At 34.9% G+C, this 16,908-nt stretch overlaps 1 protein-coding gene across 1 annotated transcript; it reads left to right on the top strand.

Annotated features, from left to right (window-relative positions):
* On the top strand, positions 8,906-15,786 carry LOC109223576 (DNA-binding protein RHL1). Its single transcript, XM_019387946.1, has 9 exons — positions 8,906-9,346; positions 9,898-10,008; positions 11,219-11,305; positions 11,433-11,644; positions 12,110-12,183; positions 12,435-12,565; positions 14,254-14,364; positions 15,266-15,304; positions 15,466-15,786. Exons 1-9 carry the CDS (start codon positions 8,921-8,923, stop codon positions 15,502-15,504), a joined length of 1,230 nt encoding a protein of 409 aa, XP_019243491.1. The 5' UTR covers positions 8,906-8,920; the 3' UTR covers positions 15,505-15,786.

Below are 16,908 nucleotides of genomic sequence, written 5' to 3'. Positions count from 1 at the left end.
AGTGTAAAGATGAAGATGACATCTTTCAAGAAAACAAGGGATCCAGACTTGTATCTTGATTGGGAGAGAAAGGTTGAAGCCATCTTTGACTGTCACAACTACTCTGAAGGCAAGAAGGTTAAACTTGTTGTTGTTGAGTTTTCTGACTATGCTGCTATTTGGTGGAAAAAAACTTACTAGGGATAGATTGCAATAAGGACAAGCACCAATTGCTACTTGGGCTGAGATGAAGAGGGGGATGAGGAAGAGATTTGTGCCATCACACTTTCAAAGAGAGCTACAACAACGTCTTCAAACATTGAAGCAAGGGTCCATGTCTGTGGATGAATACTTTAAGGCTATGGATATGGCTATGATCCAAGCTAACTGTATGGAGGAAGAAGAGGCTACAATGGCTAGGTTTTTAAATGGTTTAAATAAGGAAATAGTTGATGTAGTAGAATTACAACAATATGTAACAATAGATGAGTTAGTTGACTTGTCTATAAAGGTAGAAAAGCAAACTAGCTAGTGGAAAGGTCGGTCAAACACCATCTCCAAGAAGCCATGGCCGAATCAAGAGATGCAGAGTTCTACTAGACCTCAAGAAGACAAGGGTAAAGGAATATTGGAAAATAAAGAGGGAGGTAAAACCTTTAACCCTAAACCTTCTACACCTTCTAATACTATTCAATGTCATAAATGTAAAGGAAGGGGACATATGATGCATGAATGTCCAAGTAGAAAAAACATAATTCTTAGAGAAGATGGGGGATATGAGAGTGAAAAAAGTGAGGGAGAAGAAGAAAAGGGAGACGTGAGTGACGAAGACGATGTAGAACTGCCTCATACTGGTATGATTGGGGTGGCTAGGAAGATTATGAGTGGAGAATACGAGAGTAATAAATATGAGGAAGAGGAGAGAGGTGTGAGTAAAGATGAAGATGAAGTAGAACTACCTTTTAATGATGGCATGATTGGGGTAGTTGGGAGGATTATGACTATCAATTTGGAAAGCAATAATGAAGAACAAAGGGAGAATTTATTTCATACTAGGTGTGGGACAAAGGGGAAAACGTGTTCTATGATCATTGACAGTGGTAGTTGTGCTAATGTGGTGAGTTCCTACTTTGTGAAAAAACTGGGACTTGCATGCATGAAACACCCTACTCCATATAGACTCCAATGGTTAAATGATAGTGGTGAACTAAAGGTAAACAAACAATGCGTGATTTTATTCAATGTTGGTAGATATGAGGATGACTTTCTTTGTGACATAATCCCTATGCAAGCTTGTCATATCTTACTGGGTCGTCCTTGGCAGTATGATAGGAATGTTTTTCATGTGGAAGGAAGAATGGATATTCTCTTGAGCTTAATGGCAGGAAATTTACTCTTGCACCTTTATCTCCTTCTCAAGTGTTTGAAGATCAGAAGAGATTAAGGAAAACAATGGGAAAACCAAGGGGAGGGATAAAAAGTGAGCTTGAGGGAAAAGAAAAGAAAGGAGGCCAAGAGTTAGAAAAAAGAGAGATGAACGAGAGAAAGAGAGAGAGGGTAGCAATTTGAGAGAAGAGATAAAAAGGGGTTTGAGTGAAAAAATAGAAGGTCTTGGTAAGGGGAAAGAGGCTAAGGAAAGGAAAAAGGAGAGTTTCTATATAAAAGCCAAAGATTGTTTAAATGCAAGAACAGAGGGGTTGCCCATAATACTACTCACTTATAAAGAAACTTTGATTAATTCTGAGTTACTAACTTCTTCTTTGCCAAGTAGTATTTTTTCTCTTTTACATGATTTTGAAGATGACTTTCCTGAAGATATTCCTAATGGATTGCCACCTTTACGTGGCAGTGAGCATCAAATTGATTTTGTGCCTGGATCATAAATCTCAAATAAGCCTGCTTATAGGAGTAATCTAGAAGAGACAAAAGAGCTTCAAAGGCAAGTTGAGGAGTTGCTTGAGAAAGTCTTTATGAGAGAAGCATGAGGCCTTGCTCTGTTCCCGTCCTATTGGTACCCAAAAAGGATGGAACTTGGAGGATGTACGTGGATTGTAGAGCAATCAACAAGATAACGGTAAAGTATCGACATCCTATTCCTCGTCTTGATGACATGTTGGGTCAATTACATGGATCCAAAATATTTTCTAAAATTGATCTAAAAAGTGATTACCATCATATTCGAATGAATCCTGGAGATGAATCGAAAACTGCTTTTAAGACCAAATACGGGCTTTATGAGTGGTTAGTTATTCCTTTTGGCTTGACCAATGCACCTAGCACTTTCATGAGATTAATGAATTATATCTTTAAGGATTTTCATGAAAAATTTGTTATGGTGTACTTTGATGATATCTTGATCTTTTCTAACACTTTAGAGGAGCATGTAGAACACCTAAAATAAGTTTTTGAAGTTCTTAGAAAGCAACTTTTATTTGTTTATCTTAAAAAGTATACTTTTTGTGTAGATCGTGTGGTTTTCTTGGTTTTTGTAGTTAGTTCTAAAGGAGTTGAGGTTGACGAAGAGAAAATCAAAGCAATAAAAGAATGGCCTAAACCTAAGAGTGTAACTGAAGTTAGGAATTTTCATGGACTTGCTAGTTTTTATAGGAGGTTTGTGAGAGACTTTAGCACCATTGCTTCTCCTTTAACTGAAGTTATTAAAAAGGATAAGATTTTTACACGGGGAAAAGAACAAGATGATGCTTTTAACTTGTTGAAAGAAAAGTTATGTTCTGCTCATTTTTTACAATCTAAATCTTTTAAAATTGAATGTGATGCTTCTAGCAAAGGAATAGGTGTTGTTTTGATGCAAGATTCTAAACCTATTGCCTACTTTAGTGAGAAGTTAAGTGGAGCCACATTGAACTATTCCACTTATGACAAAGAGCTATATGCTTTGGTAAGGGCTTTAGCCACATGACAACATTACTTGTGGCCAAGAGAGTTTGTCATTAAAACTGACCATGAATCGTTGAAGTACTTGAAGAGTCAAGGTAAGCTTAGTAGGAGGAATGCTAAGTGGGTTGAATTCATTGAAACTTTTCCTTATGTAATTTCTTACAAACAAGGGAAAAAGAATGTTGTTGCTGATGCACTTTCAAGAAGGTATGTCTTAGTTACTACTCTGACTTCTAAATTGATGAGTTTTGATCAAATCAAGAGACTTTATGCTAATGATGTTGATTTTGGCAAGATTTTTGCAGATTGTAAGTTGGGTCCTTTTGAGAGGTTTAATCTTCAAGATGGATTTCTTTTTAAGGAAAATAAGTTGTGTATTCCTAATTGCTATTTACGTGAAGTATTTGTAAGGGAAGCATATTGTGGAGGCCTTATGGGTCACTTTGGAGTCCCAAAGATACTAGACACACTTGCTGAAAATTTCTTTTGGCCTGGCATGAGAAAAGATGTTGAAAGAGTGTGTGCACAATATTTGGAATGTAAACAAGCTAAATCTAAAGTGTTACCACATGGACTTTACACGCCATTACTTGTTCCTACTTCACCTTGGATTCATATTTTTATGGATTTTGTGTTAGGTTTGCCTAGAACAAGGTATGGTAAGGATAGTATATTTATTGTGGTAGATAGGTTCCCCAAAATGACTCGTTTTATTCCTTGTTTAGTGACTAATGATGCTTCACATATTGCTGATCTATTTGTAAAAGAAATTGTTAAATTGCATGGTATACCTAGAACTATTGTTCGTGATAGGAATGCTAAGTTTTTGAGCCACTTTTGGCCTGTATTTTGGGGGAAGTTAGGCATTAAATTGTTATTTTCTACTTCTCTGTCACCCATAAACTGATGGACAAAGTGAAATAGTTAATAGAACCTTAGGAAACAAGTTGAGGGCTGTTTTGAAAGGTAAATTCACTTCTTGTGAAGATCACTTACCTATGATTGAATTTGCTTACAATAGAACAATCCATTCTTCTACAGGTATGTCTCCTTTTGAGGTTTTTTGTGGTTTTAATCCCTTTATTCCCCTTGATTTATTACCATTTCCTCTTAATGATATTGCTAATCTTGATGGTAGGACAAAGGCTGAAATGATGAAAAAAATCATGAGCAAACAAGGCTTGCAATTGAGAAGAAAAATGAGCAAACTACCTTGAGAAAGAATAAGGGTCGAAAACAAGTTATTTTTCAACCTGAAGATTTAGTTTGGGTTCACTTTAGGAAGGAGAGATTTCCTTCCAAAAGGAAGTCAAAGTTGCATCTTAGAGGAGATGGCCCATTTCAAGGCCTAGAAAGGATTTGAGACAATGCTTACAAGCTGGACCTTCTTGGTGAGTTTCAAGTAAGTGCTACATTCAATGTTGCTGACTTGTCTTTGTTTGATGTAAGATCGAATTCGGGGACGAATTCTTTTCAAGAAGAGGGGAATGATAGCATCAAGGACAATGATAGAGTTTTGGAAGCTCCAAGAAGGCCATTTACAAGATCTCAAGCTAAAGAATTACAAACTAAGGTTGCTGGACTTCAATGGCAAATAAAAAGCTTTTAATTGTAGAGGAAGAACTCGAGCCCAAAGGAGATGAATTGTCCAAGTTTCACAATTATTTGGTGGCCCAAATTGAAGTTCAAGAGGAGGGAGATTGGGTCCCAACATCAGCCCTTGAAGTCCACCAAAAGAGCACCAGAAGAGCTTAAAATGAGCTTAAAAGAGGTCCAAAAAGGGGTGTTTCAAAAAGAGCCCAACTGGAGTCCAAACCAATGGCCCAACTAGTAGTTTTAAGGCCCAAATCTGCCTTAAGGGATTTGGCTGCCCACCCTCTTATTTTTATTAGCTTTTATTAGGTTTTCTAGTATTTAGCTTAATCTCCAAGTTAGGGTTTGCCTTGGCAGCCACCTTACCTAGTTTTAAGAATTTTTTACTCCTATAAATAGGAGTTCTTTTCATTCATTGTGGTACTTCATTATTGCTTAATAATATTATACTTTAAGAGTTCTTTTAAACTTTTGTTACTTATACTTTGAGATTTATCTTTCAACCTTTACTAGTTCATAGTTCAAGGTAGTAAGATAACTTCTTTATTGTGATATCATTGATTTCTTTGTGGTATTCTTAGAAGGCGATTAATACTAGTTATTAATTGTTGTCTCAAGTTACTCGTAAAGCGGTCAAGATCCGAATCTATTATTTTTGATTTGTTCTTAAGTAAAGGCGTTTGATTTCTTCAATAAATCAAAACGTTGTTACTTGGATCTTGTCAAGGTTATAGAACTTGCGTTCTTGGAATTCTTTCCCTGAATTTTCCCATATCCTTTATTTTCTGCACTTTAATTCTAGTCGTTCAATTTCTTATTGTTATTGCTTCAGCATTTACTTCTTAAATTCTTACTCGAGTTTGGATTCCCGACCTTGCTGTTATTAGGTGATCACCAGGATTTGTCATAAAATATGAAAATCGCCATTAATTTTTATATTGTGATCATTATTTGCAAAAAAAAAAAAAAAAAACATGGCAATTGCAGGAAAAAAGAAAATCTCAGAATGATTATCATAATTTTGTAAAAATATGGTGATCGTCAAAAAATTCATATGATGATCATCAGGATTTGCCACAAAATATGGCAATCGTTAAAAAATTTCATATGGGAAAAATTCTGGCAGCGTGCTTCACAATTCTAGCATGGACTATAAAATACTGCCAAAAGAGTTATTTTACTAGAATTTTCTTAACGGGATTAAAATATAAATGGTGATTCTAGAAAGTTCCACCCAATGTAATTTTGACTCATGCTTTCAAAGAAGAAATTTCATCGGGTGTCCTTTCTTAAGAGTTGGTGTTTAGTTTTTGCTTCCTATTTTCAAAAAAATTAGCAAGCATAGATATTTGCCATAACTTTTTATCCTCCTCCTCATTCTTGTTCTTCTTTTTCTCCCTCCTCTTTCTTCACTATTTTATGTATACTGGAAAAAGAATTAAAGATTCCATTGCTTATTTGTGTTTGGTTTGGTTGAAGAAGCACGAAGAACACTTTTGTTGGAGTTTGTTGCGCTTGATGGTTAAAGAAGACAAAGTGTGTCTATTGATTTTTGAAGGACTTGATTGAATTTAACCAATGAAAATTTTGAACAATTTTAAACAAAATTGTCATACAATTTGTATTGGTGATCAGCTCGGACTTTTGAATAATTTTTTCAAAATTTGTAATATAATTTGTACTAAAGTCCTAACGATCTCTCAGGACTTGTGCCAAGGCAAGTATTTTTTTCATCCATCAAAAGCTCTTAGTGTAGCGAATCCCACGGTGGATTCGCCATTGAAAACTTGAAAGAGAAATTTAAAGAAAGAGAAAAGAAATTAAAAGATAAAAATTCTGATTTTCATTCAACATGCCTCGATAATTCTCTGCTTAAAGGATATAAAGCAAGCCTGTGAGGGGTAATAATGAAAATAGGTTGTAAACTAAGGCTAAACTGTAAAAGTAAAACTAAGGAGGGTCAAACTACAAATAATAAACTTAGTCTATAGCTCCATCCATTACACTTAGCGACTTGTTAGGAGTAATGAACAATTTGTTTTACTGAAATCTTGGTGATTCGTAAGGACCTACTTCCAAATAAGTCTTTGCCTATCGATTTCAATCCGCGAAGATTTACGGCAAAGTTATAATCTACAGATTATTTTTTCTAAATTTATTTAGATGTGATCATAGCTTAAAAAGTGATATATAAATATCCTATTTGTGAAAGTCACCCCCGCTAAACTTAGTTTTAAAGAGAGAAAGAAAAATGGGAGATTCAATATACGATCAATTATATAATTATTTAGTAAAATTAGCTGTTCTTAATTTAAAATAAGTTTTTACCCAAAAAGTCCTTGAATATTCACTTCATTTGAACTATCATCTTTAATGCTTATATCCATCTCATTAACTACTAAGTCACATTAGAATGATTTGATTTTATATGCTAACCCCCTTTTAAGATATTAATCGACTCAAAATACTCCACACGTTCATCACACAGTATGCTTTGTTGATACATTATTATTATTACAAATTTATATCAATGCTTGAATAATGATATCACTACTGAAAGTCTACAACTTGATAATTTATTATCAGCACATGCGAGGTCATAATTGTTCTTAACTTTTTTTTCCTTGAATACTTATTATAGACTTTCTCGTGTCACATGTTTGGAAGATCTAACTTCTATTCCGCAATATCCCCTAAAATCCATATAATTTTCATCAGTCAATCCCATTTCCCCTCTTATCATATTTGATTTTCGCCGGCCATTTTGTTTAGAAATTTAAAATTTTCTTAAAGTTTTTTATGATATAATATAATGTCTACCTGAAATTGTATTGAAAGCAATGATAATAATACAATTAAGATTGGAAGTTTATACGTTCAAGTATTTGAAAGGGGAAGCAATAGAAAATAACTCTTTATTAATTTTTATTTATGTACCCGTTTGCCTATAACCTAATTTAAAATAATATTTGAAGATTATTTCAACGTTTGGCTTGTTGACAAGGAGTGTTATGAATATTCAAGGGTTTGAGTGCCCTCTTTCCAAAAAAACTGACTTCAAAACCTTTTGAAATAAAATTTACATCGATAACGAGAAGAATTATAATAAGCAGAAATTTACAATAAAATAATATCAAAGTATTTTAAATTTAATGAAAAAACTTATGTCATTTTCTAAATAGTGCGAAATAAAATATGTCGTTACATTTTATACATTTATAAATTTTTAAAATAAATTTTAAATTAATATTATTCAATTTTAAAAAGATCGTGCTTTTTGAAATAGACTAAAAAAATGAATCGCCAATTTACCGGGATAGTACTTCTGTTGGGATGGAGGATGATTTTTTCTTTCTAAAATGTGCAATTTTAACTGAAAAATTTCATTAATATGCAGTTTTTATGAGTTTTTTACAACTTGATAATTTATTATCAGCACATGCGAGGTCATAATTGTTCTTAACTTTTTTTTCCTTGAATACTTATTATAGACTTTCTCGTGTCACATGTTTGGAAGATCTAACTTCTATTCTGCAATATCCCCTAAAATCCATATAATTTTCATCAGTCAATCCCATTTCCTCTCTTATCATATTTGATTTTCGCCGGTTAAAAATTTCAAATTTTCTTAAAGTTTTTTATGATATAATATAATGTCTACCTGAAATTGTATTGAAAGCAATGATAATAATATAATTAAGATTGGAAGTTTATACGTTCAAGTATTTGAAAGGGGAAGCAATAGAAAATAACTCTTTATTAATTTTTATTTATGTACCCGTTTGCCTATAACCTAATTTAAAATAATATTTGAAGATTATTTCAACGTTTGGCTGGTTGACAAGGAGTGTTATGAATATTCAAGGGTTTGAGTGCCCTCTTTCCAAAAAAACTGACTTCAAAACCTTTTGAAATAAAATTTACATCGATAACGAGAAGAATTATAATAAGCAGAAATTTACAATAAAATAATATCAAAGTATTTTAAATTTAATGAAAAAACTTATGTCATTTTCTAAATAGTGCGAAATAAAATATGTCGTTACATTTTATACATTTATAAATTTTTAAAATAAATTTTAAATTAATATTATTCAATTTTAAAAAGATCGTGCTTTTTGAAATAGACTAAAAAAATGAATCGCCAATTTACCGGGATAGTACTTCTGTTGGGATGGAGGATGGTTTTTTCTTTCTAAAATGTGCAATTTTAACTGGAAAATTTCATTAATATGCAGTTTTTATGAGTTTTTTTAAAAATGTGGAAAATTTATATGTAAAAGGCATTTACATGTTTCATAGTAGGATAGAGAGCTAAAATTTCATTTCCGAAATGCATTTTGTATGTCGTATTGGTAACTAAACTGCGAAAGATTGGAAATGTGAATGCGCAAGTCCAAATGCAACTACTCAAATGCCCTTATAGTCGCATTTGCTGAATGCACTTTACATGTCGTATTCAGTAACACGATTTTATAAGAGCAACTTTTTCCCCGCTCTGTATTTGCTGCATACTACCACCACGGGTCTAGGCCAGTACTGTTTTTCAGCAAAGAGTATGGCTAGAGGCGGGAAGAAGGCAGCAGCAGCAGATGGAGAACCTAACCCAGATATGCTGGAGAAAAAGAGGTTGAAGAAACTGGCAATTTCAAAGCAAATGCTCTCGGAAAATCCTTCAAGGGTTCGGACTAGTGCTTTGAGCCCATCAAAGACAGTAATTAAACACCACGGCAAAGACATCTTGCGCAAGTCTCAGCGAAAGAACCGTTTCCTATTCTCTTTTCCCGGTTTACTTGCTCCTGTTTCCGGAGGTAAAATTGGCGAGCTCAAAGACCTTGGTACCAAAAACCCTATTCTCTACCTCGACTTTCCTCAGGTATAACTATTTCTGTACTACTTAATCAATTATTTCTACTTGCTCTTGATTGGACATTTTACATTCATTCTTCTCAAGTAGATTTTCTCCTTGTTTGGGATCGAGTGCTAAGAAATAGTAATGATTACTTGGGAGCAAGTAGAGTTAATTTTTCCTTTTATTTTTAGGTTTTTAGTGTGTATGATTAGAACGGGAGCCTTGGCGTAACCGGTAAAGTTGCCATGTGATAAGGATGTCACGGGTTCGAGACGTGGAAACAGTCTCTTGTAGAAATGCAGGGTAAGGCTGTGTAGGATACACCCTTATGGTCCGGCCCCTGACCCCGCGCATAGCGGGAACTTAGTGCACCGGGCTGACCTTTTAGTGTGTATGATTATCATTGTGTTTATATGTAATTGTCTTGAATTTTCTTTTATATTTACTAAGCTGAAAGTAATTGCTATTCTCAAAAAAAAAAGCTGAAAGTAATTGCTACCATATAATTCTTAGCATTTAAATCTTCATCTAAGATTTGAGTGCAAACTCATTTTTGTACTCCTTTGGATCTGCAGGGCCAAATGAAGTTGTTTGGGACAATTGTATATCCAGAGAATAGGTATTTGACTTTGCAGTTCTCAAGAGGCGGGAAGAATGTAGTGTGCGAAGATTACTTTGACAATATGGTTGGTAATCCCGCACATGCTCTATTCTTCTGATTCCTAATCTGTTTAGCTTAGTATCTATTTGAATGGCAGGAGCTTCGTTTTGCAAATACTTATCTTCCTAAGTAGTTAATTTTGTTTCGATCACAATGGAAAAAATCATCATGAAGGCATCATTTTAGATGGAACAAGGTAGTAAAATTTCTGTTCACATTAATCTGTTGTAGGCTGTGGAATTATATTGTCTACAGATACAAAATACCTCTTCCGATGGTTGAAAAGGAAGTATCCAGGAGCCTTCCTCTCAGGAATGGGGATGAATCGAGAGGAAATATTTATCTTTTACCTAACAGATATGTTTCATGACAATGAAAAATAGAACCAAGAATGACTCTTTAGTTAAGTTTGGCACAGACCATATTTCTGATACGTTTTAAGATTGTCATATTCTGATATATGAATTTGTGATTTCACAATGTCCAGTGGTTCTGTTCTTTGTCGGTCAGGAGCTTACTGCTGGGGTCGTAGAATGTGAGTGCGTTGTAAAGCTAGCTTGGTCCATATTGACTTATAGAACTTATTAGGCTAAAGCTGTCTGTGCTTTTGGATTTTCATTTGATTAGCATGGATATTGTTCTTTCAAGTTTCCTTCTCAAGTTATTGATCTTTTAAAAATGCTGTAAGTTGAATAGTTTTGACTCGCATTGTGAAAGGTGAAGGAAACTTCCAAACTGACTGCTATTAATTAATTCTCTGTTTTGTACTTCTCATCCGTTCTATGGAATGTTCCTCTCATGTTTTTCCGTAAGGATGAAACCTTCATTTGTTAATAAATTGCACAATTGATTTGATTTTACAATCCAAAAGTTTAATCAGCAAATATTCTTGTAATAGAGTTGTCTTATCCATCAAGAAGGCATATTGTTAAGTCTGTTTCTGATGACCTTGTAGATTTCTCTTAAACTATGTTATTTTGAGATATTAAAAACATGTTGAATATCAAATGCCAATGACCATTCCAAAAGTTTTTTCTCTCGAGTTTAAGAAAAAATTTAGATCTACTTTTTGTTTGTTGACTCTGTTCAACCAAAATTTGGGGTTTGGTTTACTTCTGTTACGGTTCAAGTTAGTATAAGGTTCTGATGAAAAAGAGAAAGGATTTATTCTGCACCTAGTTACATTTACTTCTCCTGTTTCCTTTTTCTTGATTTATGGCTTATTTCTTTTGCAGATTGTGTTTTCTGATGCATGGTGGATAGGGAGGAAAGACGAGAATCCAGAAGAAGCACGGCTTGAGTTTCCAAAGGAGCTGAATGTGGTTAGTTTTTTGTTGAGTTATTCCCTTAATTCAACCAGTTAAAGCCTTAATTAGTAGAGTATATTAAAGTTACAAATTGTTTTCAAAGGATTGCTGACACTACTCTAGATTTCTTATTTGTTTACAGCAAGAGAAATTGGAGTGTGATTTCAAAGGTGGTGCAGGTGCTACAAGCGTGAAAAAACGAAGCAGTGGCGAATGTGAGGTCAAGCATGTGGAACAACTGTCTCCTGAACACGAACAGGAGGAGAATATATCAGAAAGTCAAAATGATTCAAAAGAACTTGTTGAGTTAACTCCAACTCGTCGTTCAGCCAGGGCAGCAGGAAAGAAAATCAAGTATATGCTTTGACTTGTATAATATGTAGTTTTTCTCATTATTGATCCCTTGCACACTGACTGTATCATATTGCATGCAACTGTACTAGTATATAACATAGCTTTTATCAAGGAGCTGAAAGACAACTTCATGGACTTCCCAGGATTACTGTACCTACATAAAGTAAAGCGTAAGAGAGAAAGGCATTTTAAATTAAGTTCATCCAGAAAATGTGCCTTTATTATTAGGGAAAGGAGCCTTAATTTGGTACTCATTCAAGGACTATCCAAAGAAGTGACTGAATGATCACTTCTATTTTGTTGCAACTTTTTATGCTTATAATTTTTTTTTCTGAAATTATAGTTTGTATTTTTTTTGCATTAATTTCTTGAGGGATGTTTTATTCTTTATTAACTAAGATCCAGTCGAGTTTGATGTCTTCCTCTGCTTAACCATTATCAGGAGTTTTATGTTCAGTAACTCAGTTTTGCAGAAGCTTCTTCCGGGGATGATTTGACTGACAATGGAGCTGAAACTTCTGAAGAAGAAGAAAAAAGTGGTAGGGATCATTCAACAAAAAATTGTACGCTTGGAATCATCTCCATGAATAATTTCTTATATCGTTTATAGTTTTTTTTCAAACTCTTCATAGAAGCCACTAGAGTCAGAGTCACTCAAAATCTCGCTGTTCTCTGGGCTTGTTCTGTTGTTCATCTCCCTTTACCTGCTATCTCCTAGTTCCTTTACATAGTTTCATGGATTGAAGAATCTGTGGTGCAGTCTGTGACATTCCTTTTGATGATACTGTAGCACAAGGTCAAGTTGCTGAAAGAATTAGAGCTGCTGCTGAATCTGCTTCCAAGTCTAAGGAATCCTCCCGTACTAAGCAAAATTCTCTTGTTCAGACTACTATTTCCACATTGTTTAAGAAAGTGGACAAGGTACATACTCGTAGCTCTGATATGAGGCTGCAAGTTTGTTTTTGAAATTGTTGAATATTTTGTCTGTCTAACAATGTCGATGCATACTTGTTGAAGAGAGAGGGAGGGACCCATGCTTGTTTCTTACCATCTCCCTTCACGGGTCACCACAGCTCTTCATCCCTTAAATCGATCTAAAGCTTGTATCCTGAAACCTGCATTCAGAAATTGTATTTAGCGACACCTGATGCTAAACCATGTGATTGTGTATATGCAGTACAACGCTTGTAGTGACATGGTTATGAAGGTGATCGAATTTCAATAGGCATAGCAGAATATGGTTATTGGGAGCAAAAAGAGTTGTTGTCCTGGATTAACAACATTCCCTGTAAAAGAGGGTAGAGCAGTGTTTGGAAAAGCGATCGCTTCGTCGCTTTAAGCGCGAAGCGACAGGGCATCGCTTTTTACTGCCTGAGGCGACGCGCTCGTATGAAGCGCACGCTTCAGTGAAAAAGCGACAAGGCGACGAGGCGAGTGAAGCGATCGCTTCTGTTAAAAAATCGCAGCTGGGCCCTTTTTTTTTTAAAAAAAAAAAAAATTGGGTTCTGTTTGTAAATTATACAAAACAGACCCCTAACCTCGCTTCTGTAATTGCTTGACAAAACAGAGACCTCTTCTCTCTTCTTCATCGACAAAACTAGGGTTTCCAGGTAAGTTTCTTCTTCTCATTTTTTTCTTTCTTCTTTCTTTCTTCTTCTTGTTCCCGTCCAGATTCTGCTCTTTTTTCTTTCTTTTTCCTTCTTCTTCTCTTCTCTTTTTCACTTTTTCTCCTCCAGCGTCGTCTGCACAGCTAGGGCAGGCGTTGGTTTTCTTTTTTCCCTCCCTTTTATTCTTCTTAATTTTAATATGTATTTTAGTTTATAAAATTACTTATTATATATATGTGTTATATCTTTCAGTTGATTTGATTTTTTAATGTGTATTTCAGTTTATAAAATTAATTATTATATATATGTTATACTTTCAGTTTGATAAATTTTATATGTATTTCAGTTTATAAATTAATTATTATATATATTATATGTATTTTCACAATTGCGCTTCACTTCAATGGAGCGTGCGCTTCGCTTTGCGCTTCGCTTTTGAAGCGAGGCGAGCCCCTGTCGCTTTTTTGCGCTCCCGCTCTCAAAAACACTGGGGTAGAGATGGCAAAGAGTGATCATGCAAGAATCATGGGAGGAAAGAATAGGAAATTTGGAGACCAGTTTCACAAATAGGAGCAATAGCTTTGATGTTTTCATTCTCAGATGATAATGTGGAAGTTATCATAATGGCATTCTCTGAAATAGTTCCCTGGGGAAAATTTTCTAAGAACTTTCCTCCTACAACAACACCCCCCCCCCCCAAAAAAAAAAAATTACTGCAAACTTCTTTTTAGTTTTTCTGGCATTTTGCCTACATTTTATTGCAGAATATGACCTTAACCATTGAGTTGTATTCTCAAAGAGATAACTGAGGGACTATAGGCGGGGATACCACATAATATTTCATACTATCACAGATGGATTCTCATGGCTAACACTGAATTTTGTTTTGGGGTAAAAGTGATTCTTTTGTCAACGTCTCTTCATATTTTTATTGGGTCATGCTCATACTTATTCTATTGATGCACAAATAATTATGTTCGTATTTCTCCACAAATTTTGAAGCTTGTCAGTCCAGCTAGAGTTTCCCAAAGAAAAACAACAAAATCAACAAACAAAGGGACATCCAGCACAGGATGTGGTTCGACCGTGTCTGATCATCTTGGTACTTCTCAGGTAAAATTCAGACTATGTTCTGCAATTTATCCATTCGGTGCGCTCAGTCCTATTCTGGGTGACTCTGTTTCTTGCATCTTCTTTGTTTGCTCTTAAGTGGTAGTTTTGACTACCTAGCAAAGATAAAGAAAGGAAGTCTGGCAGGCTCTTATAAGACTGTTGAAGATATATTTTATAATAATTGGATTGGTTCATAGACTATGAATCCAGGTCAAATACATAGTAATTAATTTTCTGAATCGTTGTTAGTTCGACAATTGGATATCTTCTCACCCCTGAATGATGCTTGGATTTTCCAATTTTGGGAAGTAGTTCACCTTAATCTGAGTTAAAGTAGACACAGTGCTAGCTTTGGCAAACTTTTTTATCACCTTCATCTGCTAAGGAAAGTTTGGGAGAGGCGAGGATCTCTCTTTTGTGTGCTCATAATACACATTGCAAGATTAGTTGTTCTCGAAGATAATTCACTGCGGTAATTAACATTTCTCCCATGAAAAACAGTTTCACTTGGAAGTTATGCCGATTCCTTGATCTGCAGCTTTGAATATAGCTTTCTAAATTTATCTGTCATGTTTTCTGAGACTGTTGCTATATATATTTGGTCCAGAACTCATGAAAACTCTTTTGTCTGTAAATTAAAAACAAAATAAAAAAAACCTGTTCTGATGAGTGCATTTATTTTCCTATCCATTCATGTTGTATAATATAAAATGGACTGCAGCTTCATGGATTGGAAAGCCAACTTTTCTCATGCTCGGCTGACTAGAGATCAATGTATCTTGGTTCATTTGATTTATCCAAAAGAAAGAAAAATATCTGTACTGGTTGTGCAACTCTCTCATTTCTAAATTCAGGTAATATAAAATATAATTGCTGTTCTCTGTGCTTTGACGCTCTGTAGGGTGAAGATGACACTGAAGAGTTCTCTAGTTCGTCAAAGGTTTGAGTTCTGACACACTTCCCTTTCTTTTTCTTCTTTTCATTGAATATTTTTTATATGGTAATTTAGCTGCTGCTGTGTTGTGTCGTCAAGTTTGTACACTGCTGTGAAGTCCTAGACCCTCACATTTTGGAACATACTTTGATTCTTAATATGTTCAGGATGCAGACGAAGCTAGCGATGAAGATTGGGCTGCTTGAGTTATTATATTTTATAATTCGATAGAATGATGGCAACTGTTCTCAATGGTTCTGCAATTGCTCTCGTGGGCGAACCTTGCTATAGATGTCATGAATACAAAAGGCAAACAAAGGTGTTGTCATCTTTTGTTTGTTTCATTTCAACTTAAGTTACACACACACACATTCATGAAGTCTGTGGCTGTAGAGTGACTTGAATTTCCATACGGGAACATATGTAACATTGAAGTTTTAGTTCCAAAATGCAAGGTCTGGCCGTTGTTGGGAGAGAAATTTCTCGTACGTTGGTCTTATCTTATACAGCAGTGCAACACCCCCCCCCCCCCACACACCCAACCCACCCACCGCATTTAAAGTAGATAGATAAATTAAGGGGAAATTAGTTAAAATATCATGGTATAGCCAGTTTTTACACTGGTCAATGAAAAATAGCCAGCGTTTATCAAGTCAATGAAAAATAGCCACTATTTTGCTGCAACAGGGACCGGTCCAGTATAATATACGGGAGTTCTGGTGCATTTGTGTACGAACTCCAGCATATTATGCTGGACCGGTATACTTTGCTAACTCCTGTAAAATTTGCGGAGACTGGAGCACTAGTGCTCCAAACTCCAGTATATTATACTGGACAATTATACTTGCTGGAACTCCCGTAAAATTTACGGGAGTTCAAGCATACTTATGTTGGAACTCCCGTAAAATTTGCGGGCGTATTTTTCCGAATTTTGAACAGTGTTTTCGCTCAGATTTAAAGTGGCTAAATTTCGATGAGTTTTGAAACTTGGTTATTTTTCAACGACCAGTGGTAAATCTGGCTATTTTTGAATTTCTCCCGGGAAATTATGCTCCTTGTCACTTGGTCCAACAGTCCATCAAAAAATGGCCCACGTTTGAAGCTCTTACCTGATATGGCCCAGGTTGTACGTAATCTGAAAGTTATTTTTCACCAATTAGCCCACCCTATTTTTTTTCTTTTCTTCGTTCTTCTTCTTCTTCCTTCCTGTTTCACGACTTTGCATCCCAAAATTTCTCTACCATTACATATATTCTTCAATTTTCCTTCCAGATTCAAAGTTTACAATCACTATTAAGATGTGAAGTAAAATACCCCTTAAGAGAATTATTATTTTTGGAGTCACCATTAAAGGTTATTTGAAGCTTCAATTTCAGAAATTGGATTTTTCAATTTTGTTAGTTGTTTGGATTGGGTGTTGGAACAATTGATTGGGATCGTCAAGGGGAGTTAAAAACTCAAATTTGAAGTGATTTGGAGCAGATTTAAGCTAGATTTGAGTTGAATTTCAGAAGATGCCCAAAGAAGAAGAAGAACCTGTGAAGCTCCATTAATAGGATTCATTTGTATAATAGTGTATAAGTAATGTGTAATGGTGTATAAACACCTCT

The sequence above is a fragment of the Nicotiana attenuata genome, chromosome 3 (assembly GCF_001879085.1).
Source record: "Nicotiana attenuata strain UT chromosome 3, NIATTr2, whole genome shotgun sequence".
Classification (NCBI taxonomy): Eukaryota; Viridiplantae; Streptophyta; class Magnoliopsida; order Solanales; family Solanaceae; genus Nicotiana; species Nicotiana attenuata.
The sequence above is the reverse complement of the archived record's forward strand: the minus strand, read 5'-3'. Positions and strand labels throughout refer to the sequence as shown.